The 12,994-nt window shown below is 36.1% G+C and overlaps 1 protein-coding gene across 10 annotated transcripts in view; it reads right to left on the reverse strand.

The window, feature by feature from the left end:
• The window catches only part of LOC138707878 (rho GTPase-activating protein 45-like), a 200,512-nt gene that overhangs the window by 15,477 nt on the left and 172,041 nt on the right, over positions 1-12,994 (reverse strand). For 9 of the 10 annotated variants that reach the window (XM_069837891.1, XM_069837889.1, XM_069837890.1 and 6 more), the window contains one exon: positions 10,032-10,554. The exons of the other annotated variant lie outside the window; for it this stretch is intronic. In XM_069837891.1, the coding sequence (XP_069693992.1) occupies positions 10,032-10,554 (523 nt within the window). The remainder of the gene's footprint in view (positions 1-10,031; positions 10,555-12,994) is intronic. 10 annotated transcript variants of the gene reach the window in all.

The raw sequence follows: 12,994 nt of genomic DNA on the forward strand, positions 1-12,994 counted from the left end.
TTTGTTTTATTTTGTCATTGTTTGTATTTTTCCTATTTTTGTGTGCTATCTGGTATGATAGAAGAGAAGGCCTTATGGCTTTAATCCTTTCATTTTACAATTCATTTTGATTTTCAGATAAATCTATTCAAGATAATAAATTTATTTATTCAAATGCTCAATCATACGATTTATCAATTTGCAAATTTATTATTTGCTAATACATCGTGAAAAAGATATTCATGAACGTTTTCGCCTGTACGGCATCATCAGATATTAAAAAATTGACGAAATCTAAACATCAAAATGCAAAATGATCAGCAAATTTGGTACATATAATATGAATAAATGCTGTATTCACTTCACATGCACACAACATGTAAGTTTTCTATTTAATTTAATTAATTCAATTTATTTAAAACATTCATATATGTAAATAAATCTTATTCAACTGTTTTTAAGAATTATTATAGTACAACACAAACTGTCATTACATCAACATATTTGATTAATCATAAATTTATTCAAATATATTTACAGAATTCAAGAACTTGAGGAACAGTCACTATAGAAGATTGAAAGAAATGTACCGGTACTGCATATAACACGCACCATTTAATTACATCAGTAATAGTTTGCATAATACCATGTGATTTGTCTCAAATAGACATAAAGTACATATTTTATATATTTTACATTTTATCTCACCAATTTTAACAATTTAGTTATATAATAAGTGACATCTAACAAAAATGTAACATGAGCTATATGTATCAATATTCACATTTCATAATCACATTTTCATTTTTGGGCAAATCTACAAATTAGACAAGTTATTCAAAATTGAACTCTTTTCCATTATAATTTTTCATTACATAAAACTCATGATTAGTCATTCAACCTGTTATGTATATTACTGTGTACAACTTAATGTTTAGATTTCGTCAAATTTTTAAATATCTGATGTTGCCGTACAGGCGAAAACGTTCATGAATATCTTTTTCAAGATGTATTAGCAAATAATAAAATTTGCAAATTGATAAATCGTATGATTGAGCATTTGAATAAATAAATTTATTAATCCTTTCAGATTAAATAAATAACATATTTAATTAAAATATATGCACTCCAAGCAAAGACATTTTCCAAGAATTAAATATTTTACCACTCCCCTGCATCTACATTCTAGAAAAAGTTTTCTTCATTCAAAAACATCTTAACTATTTTAAAAGGAACTCCGAAATTCATGACTATAACACTACAGCTGAGAACAACTTTCATATAAACTGTAACTGTATTACCAAAAATCTTAACAGTGCTCCTCATACAGGTATCTTATTATATAACAAGACACCTGTAGTTACTAAAACTTTAAATTATGAAAGTTTTAAAACCAGAGTAAAAACTATTTTGCTTCAGTCCATGCCTTTCAAAATTACTGATTTTTTAAATTAAAGCCACAAAATTGAATACCTACCTTTATTACCTATTGCACATAATTCTTTACCCTAACAATATTAATAACAAATATACAGACTAACTAAAATAAAGTCTCTCAGCTTAAAGGATCAATCGCTCTCCTAAGAAATCACCTCAGATAATTTTGTTTCATGTAATCTCATTATGTATCTTTGTTTTTATTTAACGGTTGTTATTTATTTTATCTTTGTAAACTGAAATTTACTATGTATATTGTTATTTGTTGTATCTTTTGGTACCGGTAGTGTTACTATTTCTCAGAACTTAACTTTCAATTCTATTAATTTATTAATTTTTACATTAAAATCGTCTTGTATACTTTGTCTGTCACGCAGCCTCTGTTTAGGGCAAGTATGTTACAATTAAAATTAAATGTCAAACACAGAAGAAATTTTCAAAATTAGACTCTTAAATGACGAAAGCAAAATATGGCTATACACCCTAAGACTGAACCAAAATTTAAATGAAGTACAAGATCCAGATGAGAATATCGAAACAGAATGGACAATTTTAAAACAAAATATTAACAACTGCAGCATTTTAAACTCTGGGGACAATAAAAAGATATAACAGATTTGAAAATCTTTACATGTTTTATAAGTTAAAATCATACTTAGTTTGTTGCTTTTTATTAATATGTGCGATAAAACGCAATTTTTATGGATAATAACTGCATATCAATAAGGGTGTTCTTAAATATACGCAAATTAATACATACCCTATTAAAGGGACATGCTAGTAACTCAGAAATGCAACCCGATAGAGCCATTTGGATGCTTTTTCCTAATTCAGGAGCTTAAATCACCTCTTAATCACCTATTTTGATGGTGGTTATCGAAAAAGAAAAAGTTAAAATTTGTTGACTAGTGATATACACAACACCACTAACATTGAATATCTTACCAATCTAACCACACTGACAAAAGGTCTGAAACATTGGAAGACACATTTGCACATGCACTTGTTTCATCTACTGTTACATCAAGTTAATTTAACATTAAGTGGTTAGCACATCTGTAGCCTCTTAGCATTGTGCGGGAAAATGGTAGTGACTGCCGAAATAATCACAGATGGGTTTCAAGTTTTCAGGAATATCAATCATATTCCTGTCGTGAATACCTGCACAGTTACAGCAATCAACACTGTAGTAATAAATATGATCGCTTCGACCTGTATTGTCGTTTATTTTTACATTATGTTTTCTGAAAATATATTAAAAAGCTTGAGAATTTCGTGTTAATTCAATTTAATGTTCCTTCTTTCTGTAAGAAAATATTCTTTAAACTCAAAACTTTTAACAACTGGTTCTACAAACTGCGAAAATTTTAACAAGCGGTTAGAGTGAACCAGTGCAAACCAGCTGAATGACACTGCTGTGTGTAGTTACAGTCACGTGATGGAAGAAGAAAAACAAATGGGAATTTTGACCACAATACCAGATTATGGTACAGAACCTGGACAGACAGTTGCATTAACAGAATTTCTACAGTCGAAGTTGGAATCGTTCCCTGCGATATATTGGCCTTAGATTCCTTCAAAGAGAAACCAGACTTCTAGTAAAACCCCTCTACTTTATTACTGTCATTAAAGTTCATCAGTACTGCAGAGTTCCCGAAAAATTCTTCACATGAAACTTGCAATTAATACACCCGGTAAAATTAAGATGGTAACCAGCATCTGTAAAAGCCAGTGAAATGCAAATAATTGCTCAGCATGTAGGCTTTTACGGCCGGCGTTGATAGGATGCATATTTTCCAGGCTAGAGGGCCGTGGTCTGTCGGTGTTACAACCAAACGTTTCGTCCACTACTCTGGTGGACATCTTCAGTGGCGTGGTACACGTGTGTGGAGAGATCTGCTGTGTGTATCAGGAACTGGCATTGAGACTGGTAGCACATCGATATTTAAGGTGTGGGACTGTTGTTGCTTGTTGTCGCCGCGGTCCACACCAGTGGCTTCGGTGTTCTGATTGTTTGTCATAGTGTCTAATTGTCGGAGAAAGGGTTTGATGAGTGTGCTTCTGAGGGCCGGATACCAAGCTTTGTTAACCTTGAGCCCTTCCTCTTTACGGTTAAAGTTGTCTTTGTGTTTATGAATTTCAATAACTTCTATGCCAGGTTACATCGGGAAGCTATTGAAATTCATAAACACAAAAACAACTTTAACCGTAAGGAGGAAGGGCTCAAGGTCAACAAAGCTTGGTATCCGGCCCTCAGAAGCACACTCATCAAACCCTTTCTCCGACAATTAGACACTATGACAAACAATCAGAACACTGAAGCCACTGGTGCAGACCGCAGCGACAACAAGCAACAACAGTCCCACACCTTAAATATCGATGTGCTACCAGTCTCAATGCCAGTTCCTGATACGCACAGCAGATCTCTCCGCACACGTGTACCACGCCACTGAAGATGTCCACCGGAGTAGTGGACGAAACTTTGGTTGTAACACCGACAGACCACGGCCCTCTAGCCCGGAAAATATGCATCCTATCCTAATTGCTCAGCAATGTTGCTCTGTATTTTCTACTTCACTATTTCTCTCTGTCTGTCTCAATTTTCACTGATAGCAAGCATATTAATCCAGGGGCGTATTTAGGCCTAGGCAAACTAGGGCACCAGATTTGAGGGGGCGGTTTTTAAGCTATTACTGTCAATGTTTATATTGTTTAAATTTTATTCATAACTCTTTGAAAGAGTGCGTGAACTTAAACGCACAAAGAAAAGGATATGAATAACATTGGCAACAATCAGTCTGCCAACGGAAAAAAGGACAGTTTTTCAATAATAGTGTCACAATGCGATCATAGCACTTTTTTCAATGTTACGCCCTCTCACCCTGAGTCTCACATGATAACATTAAAGAACTTACTGGTATTATATTACGATATGTTAGGAAGGCAAATTTCGTTGCTCGCAATGATAAGCTTTGTGATGAGAGACGCCACTAACTCTATCATAATAATGCCCATTCAGAATTAAAAAAAAAAAAAAAAAATACCACCAGCCATTGTAGCAGCCGGATGCTTGGCAGTTCAGTTTAATTTGAAACGGTAAAGAGTGCAGTTGTTTTGTACCCCAGTGATTTATATTTTAATATTCATTATAATGAGTGACAGTCGGAAAAAGCTAAGTGGTTCTCAATACCGGAAATACCTCTGATTGAGGTTCTGGCTGATTTTAAATCTATTATCAGGCAGTAGGGCCTACATCTCACTTGACGATGTGTCAGATGAAGAACAATTAATTGTTTGTGTGCATCTGATGTCTGACTAGTGGAATATGTAGCTACTCAGCTATGTATGCAATGAAGGGGGGGGGGGGGAACTGGCTTTGATTGTGTGGGGTCCAGACCTGTCGTCGAACAGTTGACTAAACAACAATGCTGGAAACTCGCGAAAGATAAAGCAATAAAAAAAAAAGAGGAAATTGTGATAAAAAGTGCAAAAATAGATGTGCTACGGTATTTAAAAAACAAACACACAGCCAGCTTATTCCAGTTTGAGTCCAGATACATCAGAGTGTAATAATGTGGCGGACAGTACTGAAAAAAAAGTGGAGTGTGTGGTTTATCTGAATCAGGCATTTCCGATATTAGCAACAGTAATAATGATGCGGAATCAATTATTTCAGTTGATCCAAATGATGCATATGGGGCAAAATAAGGGGGCGGAAATATTTTTCTCTGCCTAGAGATGCCAAGTAGCTAGATTCGCCCCTGTATTAATTTTAATGTAGAAAGGGTACAACAATAATTTCTAAAAATAAGCTTGGTTTTGAATTTAATTATGTGATCTTCATTTTCGCTATTGCTACCAATGTCAGCAGTATGCATTTCATCACTGTCCTCATCAAAGTGCTACAAGCTGTATCAGTAGTGGTGAGATGATTAAAAAAGTAGCAAAGAAGTTACAGTGTGGGATTGGAGACGGAAAAGAGCAGACATTGAGAAGTGGGCATCCCAGTGTCAGTTATGGTGAAGATTCTAGCCGAAAAACACTTTAAAAATATAAGAACGAAAAAACATCCGAAGGTTTGTATATATGGCTTTTTGAAATGAGGTCTAAAGAGAGTCCAATCACCAGGCCAATTCTTCAAGCAAAAGCACTTGGCTTCGATAAAATATTTCAAGATGATGAAGAAACATTCACAGCTAGTGTGGGGTTGTATGGTATAAGGCAGCTAAGCATTGCTGGTGAAAAGCTGTCTGCCAATGAAGGCGATGTGGTGATTTTCTAAAATTAATTTGAAAATTTAATTTTAAAACATGGCCTTACTTCAGAACAGATCTTTAATTGCGATGAGATGGGTCTCAATTACAGAATGTTGCCCTCAAAGACTCTGGCAAGCCAGGGATAAAAATCTGCTCCCGGTTACAAAAGGAATAAAGATGGGGTTACTGTCTTAGGGTGCAGCAACGCCTCTGGCTCTCTACAATTGAAACTTTTGATTATCAGTAAAACAAAAATTCCGCGTGCATTTAAAAATGTGAACATAAATAAACTTTCCTGTCATATATAAATATCAAAATAATGCTTGGATGGACTCTCATATATTTAAGGATAGATTTTAAGAAGAATTTGTTCCCATTGTAGAGGCAATTTTAGAGCACAAAAAACTACCATGCAAAGCCATACTTTTGTTTGATAACGCAAGATCACACCCAGATGCGGATGCACTAGCCAGTGCAATTTTTCTGTCACCGAATGTCACATCTCTCATTCAACCTCTTGATCAAAGCACCTGGAAACCCTGAAGAGTAATTACAGAAAGAGACTGCTTAAAACATTACTCTAACATTTGGATGATGGGAAAGATGTTACTGTAACTCTGAAAACAGTAACATTAAAGGACGTGGTGTATTGAGTAGCTGAAGCGTCAAGAACAGAACAATGAGAAAATCATGGCAGAAACTGTTTGGAATTGAAAGAAAGCCTACCACCGCAAACTACGGCCCTAATAGTGAAGTTAATGAACTTGTGGCTCTGACAAACAGTCTTCCTGTTATTGAGCCTGTAAAATAAGAAGACATAATGTGCTGGTTGAACGAAGATGAGCAGGAACTAACAGACAATGCCATTGTTGAATTTGTACGTTTAGAAGACCGTGACAGAAGTGATAATGAAGGCGTTGAACGCATTTCTCACACAGATGACCTACGTGCTATCGAGGCAGCCTGGCCTATATAGAACAAGAGGAGTCCACGGTACACAATTTGCTTTGGTTGAGGCGGTGGCACAACATAGCTGCAAGCAAGAGAGGTAACAAATTCAAATAACAAACAATACAAGATTTTTTTGCAAAAAAAAAGTTTAACTGGATTTAAAAAACTTTATTAGAGACTACTCTATTAAGTACTGTAGCCTACATACAATTCCCATTTTTATAAGATATGTTGAATTAATTAAAGATTTGTATTACATCAGTAGCAACCATTTCTCATTTCTAACCTAAAATCATGATTTCCTGACCATTCCATCTTGTCTAAGGTACCCTCGGTCCCAATTACCTCGGGTTTATACTGTACTTTATTATGGTGTAGTTCAACGTACAAGAACATAATCAGAGTTTACATACAAAATTACCATACAAAGTTTCATAAAAATCTATAATAGAAAAGTTCTTAAATTTGTCTAAATACAATCTGTATAACGGAGTAGTTCTTCATCCACAAACATAATCAGAGTTTGTATACCAAACAAATATGCTACCTGTAACTAACATACAATGTTTCATGAACATCTGTTATACAGAAGAGAAGTTAATTTTGTCTAAATGCACCCTCTAAAATGACGTAGATTCTATTACAGAAACGTAATGAGAGTTCGTGTACAAAACAAAATGCTACCAGTAACTATTTTACAAAGATTGATGAAAATCTGTTAGAAGAAAAGTTATTAATTCTGTCTAAATGCACCCCCTAAAATAGGGTAGTTCCTCTTATTCAAACGTAATGAGAGTTTGTATACAAAACAAATATGCTACTTGTAACTTCTGTAAAGGATCCGTTGCTATCAGCATACGTTGGAAAGTCAGTCGAGTATGTGATGGTACTCAGTTTCCCCAAGGCCAAAAATATGTAGACAAGAACAGGACACACTTAAAGTTATGTTTATCATTGTTTATGATTACGAAGGACTATTAATCACTCATTCTGTTTCAATTCGGATATACATCCCATTGTGCTTCATAATGGTGCTCGTCACGTGGCTGTCTAAGTGATTAATTTACTTAACAGGTGAAAATGGGATATTCTAGAGCAGCGGTCATCAGCACAGTGCACCCTCGGGCTAGCGTCTCTTACCCATGGGTAAGAGATTGCACTATGGTGCATCCGTGGCTGCTGGCAGGTATGCTCTCTCCCTTTTCCTGCTGCATGATGGGGCATATTACGATGCACTGCTTACCTGATACTCATTTCAGCAAGTGCTAACAACCACTGTTCTAGAGCATCCTCTGTATTCTCCAGATATGAGTCCCTGCGAATACGATCTCTTCCCTAAGATTGAATAACCACTGAGAGGGGTACGAGTTAGAAATAGGCCCTTGTAACAGCTGTAGAGCAGTCACTTAAAAGCTTGGGGGAAAGTGACACTGTGGGTGGCATCTACTGCCTTCCAGATGTGTAGCAACGTGTACTTAATACTGGAAGAGATCACTTTCAAGAAATGTACGTATATCAATTGTGAATAAACGAGTTCTTTTTCTTAACTAAAGTGTTACAGTATTACTGATTTTCGAATGACCCATGAACGTATTCTTAAGGCTACTTCCTAAGATTTTTGCCTTAATATGGGCCATGCAACAGAAATATTCATGCCAGGTTCTTAAAAAAACTCTTTCAGCAGAACTGTTTCGAGTTTCTACTTTTTCGAAATATTCAACTTCTTCCTACTTGGTTCAGTACATCCGTCTTACTATAAAAATGTCATTTTTATGCGCAATTATTTTGTTTGAGGTTAAAACTGATAAATCTAATTCTCTTGGTTCCGACACAGGACATCATTATGACATTGGCCCAGCCACAGTTAGGAGTGGGTTAGATGTTATGTAGTGTTATATAGTTCATGGAGAAATTGTAAAACGACAAATTCCTGATGGAATACAAGTTTCTTCAGGGAGACAAGACATGGCCTTAGTCAGGGCAGTATGGAATCACCCAGGATCTAAAGGAAACATTCCCTTTCCTGGGGTTATCCAGAACAGCTCGTCAGGGCAGTATGGGATCGCCCAGGATCTAAAGGAAGCATTATATTTCCTTGGGTTGTCCAGAAGAGCTCGAAGACGAATACAAAGCCAAGGAATCAGTTATCGTGCATTGACGAAAGAACAATTTTTTGACGAGCATGTCATATATCAACTAGTGATTGTGTGGTTGGGACGACGTCGACTGGAGAAAAGTAATTTTCTTAAACTTGGTCACAATCTCGACCACAGAAAATGTTCCAGTTCGTGTATACTGCACTACAGGGCAACAATATACTGTAACTAGTGTTATGTAACCATTCGTGTTAAAAGTGGATGCATAAGCTCGCATTGTTGGGGTTGGATGTCTGATACAGGCACAAGAACATTAAAATTAATCCAAGGCAAGTTGAAAACAGCGTACTATGAGCATTTTGTGGGAAACATATCAGTTCCTGGAGCCTGATTTTGTCATCCCAAAGAAGTAATAATATTCTAGCAAGATACACACTCAATTCATACTTCCCAAAGAATTTGGAGACGGTGTTAGAGGAGGAGAAATAATATTACATGCATTCCATGGCCTCCAAAGTCACCAGATCTCAATTCTGTGTAACACGTTTGGGATATATTTAAAAGAATGCTACAGTGAAATTGGCCTGATCCAACTCCAACAACTGTGGATGCTCTGTGGAATGTTGTATGCCATGGACGAGGAACTTTTCTTTATCTACATACAAATACGTTAATATTTCAACTAAAAACCTTACGAATCTTAAATAAGAAACGTATGCCGAGTTTCATGACAATAACACCATCATCCTTCTTAGAATAAAATATAAAAAATTAATAATAATAATAATAATAATAATAATAATAATAATAATAATAATAATAATGACAACAACAACAAAAACAGCAATGGTAATCGTTGTCATCATCATTTTCACTTTGTACTATTACTCTTGTAAGAATTTTGAACTCACGTTAGACTTTCACTAATTGCGAGTCTCCATGATCATGTGGTCCAGAACTGCGTGAGAGAATAACACTAGACCATGTCGAACAAATAAAAGAAAAAGATTCAGTCTCTATCGAATTCAGGCCTGCTGGACTTCTAGCTGTTTGCATTATCATTTGGAAGTTGGTTGAAGTCACAATCCTTGTTAGTAATTAATCATTTTCTTAAAATCATAATTATAATTATTCTCTCATTTTCATGGATACCACAGTGCTCCTGAATTTAAAAATATAATCAAGCTAAAATATGATAAAATTATTGAAGAGAATACTGAATCAAATGTAAGCAATAAAACATCTTACAGAATAGACTTTGATTCTTATTGCTGTATCTGCAAATTATATTTCCTTTATATATACCACGTACTTGTGCTAGTACTTGCTGAAGTAACACTTATGGTGCACGATGTGGTTATGGCCTTCTCGAGAGCCTCTGCTCCATCCACCGTGTCATCTGGCGACTGACTCATGGAAGACAAGGGAGAATCTCTCACAACCCCACTTGCAGCATCCGGGATTGTTGATGAAGGCACCATCACAGAGTTCGGATTTATTCTGCACCACTGAGGTAAATCCAGGAACAAGTCGCATCCTTCCTCCAACTCACGGGGACTGCGACTCTCCACAGAGCTGCTGGCATGGGACTCGAAGCTGTAGTCGGAGTCAGCAGAGCTCTCCGTCCTCTGATTGCTGAGTCGTCCCTTGCTCATCTGTGAGGAACTGTGTGTGGTCATCCACTCCTCACATTGCTTTCTGCCTGCTGCAGCAGTGCTTGCACCCACACCTTTCTCTGATACCTTCTCTTCAATATCTGCAAGGTTGTTTTTGCATGATTTTTGTTGCACATCTGCGTTGTCATTACTTGTACTCTGAGTGGCTAAGAAGGAAAGCTGGAAACAGATGTATACCTTATTAATATGCATAATAGCAAGCATAATGAATGATTTGTGTGGTTTTCAATGTGGTTACAATCTGGTGAATGTAAGAGACTGCCTTCTACGAATCAGAACTTCTTACTGGTATAATCTTTAAATACTTTGTGTCAGATTTAGAACCTCTATAATAAACAGCACTTATACTGTCCGCAGGAATGCTACTACAAAAAATATCTTCGACAGTCATTCATTATTGTCATTAATTGTTTTTAATTCAAAATAAAAATAGAACCATAGGTTTAATTTAAACTGAATATCGAGAGTATAACAACTATAATTGAAAAATATAGAAATAATTGGTATGACCATATAACAAGAATGCCCAATGATAGGATACCTTTTAGAACATGGTGTTACAGACCTACACGAAGAAGACGAGTGGGAAGACCAAAGATACGTTGGAGAGACCAGTTTGACTGATAAAATTCTGGAGGCAGAACAGGCCATTGGCATAAACCTTGAAGTTATTGATGACGATGATGATGACGATGACGATGACGATGATGATGACGATGACGATGTTTAATTTAAGAACGTTCTACATGGAGTGTTTTATCATCTACGTTTCCTGGGTCAAAACATGACATCTCCTCATACACTTTGTCTCAATTTTTGTAGATGATCATGCACTGTAGGACGACTAAGAACTTTGACATCTGGAAAATTCACTGCAAACTTTCTTTGTTTTGTCGCCCAGAGTTAATGTGTACTAAGAATTGTAACTAAACTACAATTCCAACCACACGATGACCACAAAGAAATCTCTCTTATGATTACCAAACCCAGCGCGAGATTGAACTTTTCTGTAGGGATTGGGTGAGTCCAATCAGTCCACACCTGTGGAGTAACGGCTAGTGCGTCTGGCCGCGAAACCAGGTGGCCTGGATTCGATTCTCGGTCGGGGCAAGTTACCTGGTTGAAGTTTTTTTCCGGGGTTTACCCTCAACCCAATATGAGCAAATGCTGGGTACTATTGGTGCTGGACCCCGGACTCATTTCACCACCATTATCACCTTCATTTCATTCAGACGCTAAATAACCTGAGATGTTGATACAGCGTCGTAAAATAACTTACAAAAAAAAGTCCAATTGTCTAACGCTTTTCCTGTGTTGCTTCATTATCATCTCAAGCTTTTATCTTAGCATACACAGTATGAGGTACGTAAGGAACACTGTAGCAGTTCTGCATGGAGTAAAGTACCACTTAGCAATAAGATTATAAAACAGTAGCTCTGTATTATGAATGATACACACAAATAGGCTAAGTCTATCGGAAATGCTTTAAAAGGTTTCTGAGAAATAGAGAGAAAAACAATATGTTACCAAATCAGCACATAGCTGTCTCATTCATGTTTGCACGTATTTCGTTGAGTTAGTCTTTCAATGTTCACAGCATGTATGTCATCATTTCTTTCCTCTGACGTCTTTCTCCTTCCTCTGTGCTCAGTGAATTGTAAGTGAAGGTTTCCTCCAAGGACATTCCATAGTAATAGTGCACCTGTTTTATTTTCTTAATGATAAGTGGCACTATTCCTGCAGCTGTGTTGTATCACTTCCACTCCTTACACTATGCACGAAGGCTGAAACAACAATAAAATAACATAGAACACAAGAAAATCGGACTCACGCAGTCCCAACGGAAGGGAGTTAAGTCCCCTACTTCTCTGGTAGTCAATAATAAAGTTATGTATTTAGTATTAGTTTTAATTTAATAAAAAATAGTGATAAAGATAAGTGATCGTCCAACACATTCTTTTCAACTATCTTGCAGACAGCATAATGGCAGCTGGTAGCACAACTGCAGACAGTGAAAGTGTCGTTTAGCACCATGGAAATAAAATGGGCGCACTATGCATTTAATATGTTTTGATTGGATTTTCTTTCATGAGCTTGTAGGTATCCACCTCACTTACAATTAGATATTGTGTAGGGCAAGGGAGGCAACATAGTGATATGTGGGTGCTTTTACAATCATATTTCTCTTTACAGTCGAAATTTACCAATGAGTATTTGCAGAACCTCTATATTAAACGTAGCGCAAGGATTCCACGACACTTTTCCTAATTCAATTTTCTCAAAAAGAAATTTTCCTGAAACACCTTTCCCCAATATTTTATTTTCCCAATACCTTTTTAGCCCTCCGTTTTTTTTTAATTTCCAACAGGAATATTAATTACACATTTTACCACATACATTTCACTATTGAAATTATTATATTACTCTACTACATAACATTATTATAAATTCTTATGTGGCAACTGTAATAAATTTAAAACATGAGGTAAATAAGGGTCCAAGTACCATTTTGGTGAAAATTGTGCTTCTACTGGAATAACAATTTATGTATCTAGCTCTACAACATTAAATAAAAACCGAAGTCCAGGCTTGTTCTTTT

Source organism: Periplaneta americana, chromosome 10 (assembly GCF_040183065.1).
Source record: "Periplaneta americana isolate PAMFEO1 chromosome 10, P.americana_PAMFEO1_priV1, whole genome shotgun sequence".
NCBI lineage: Eukaryota > Metazoa > Arthropoda > Insecta > Blattodea > Blattidae > Periplaneta > Periplaneta americana.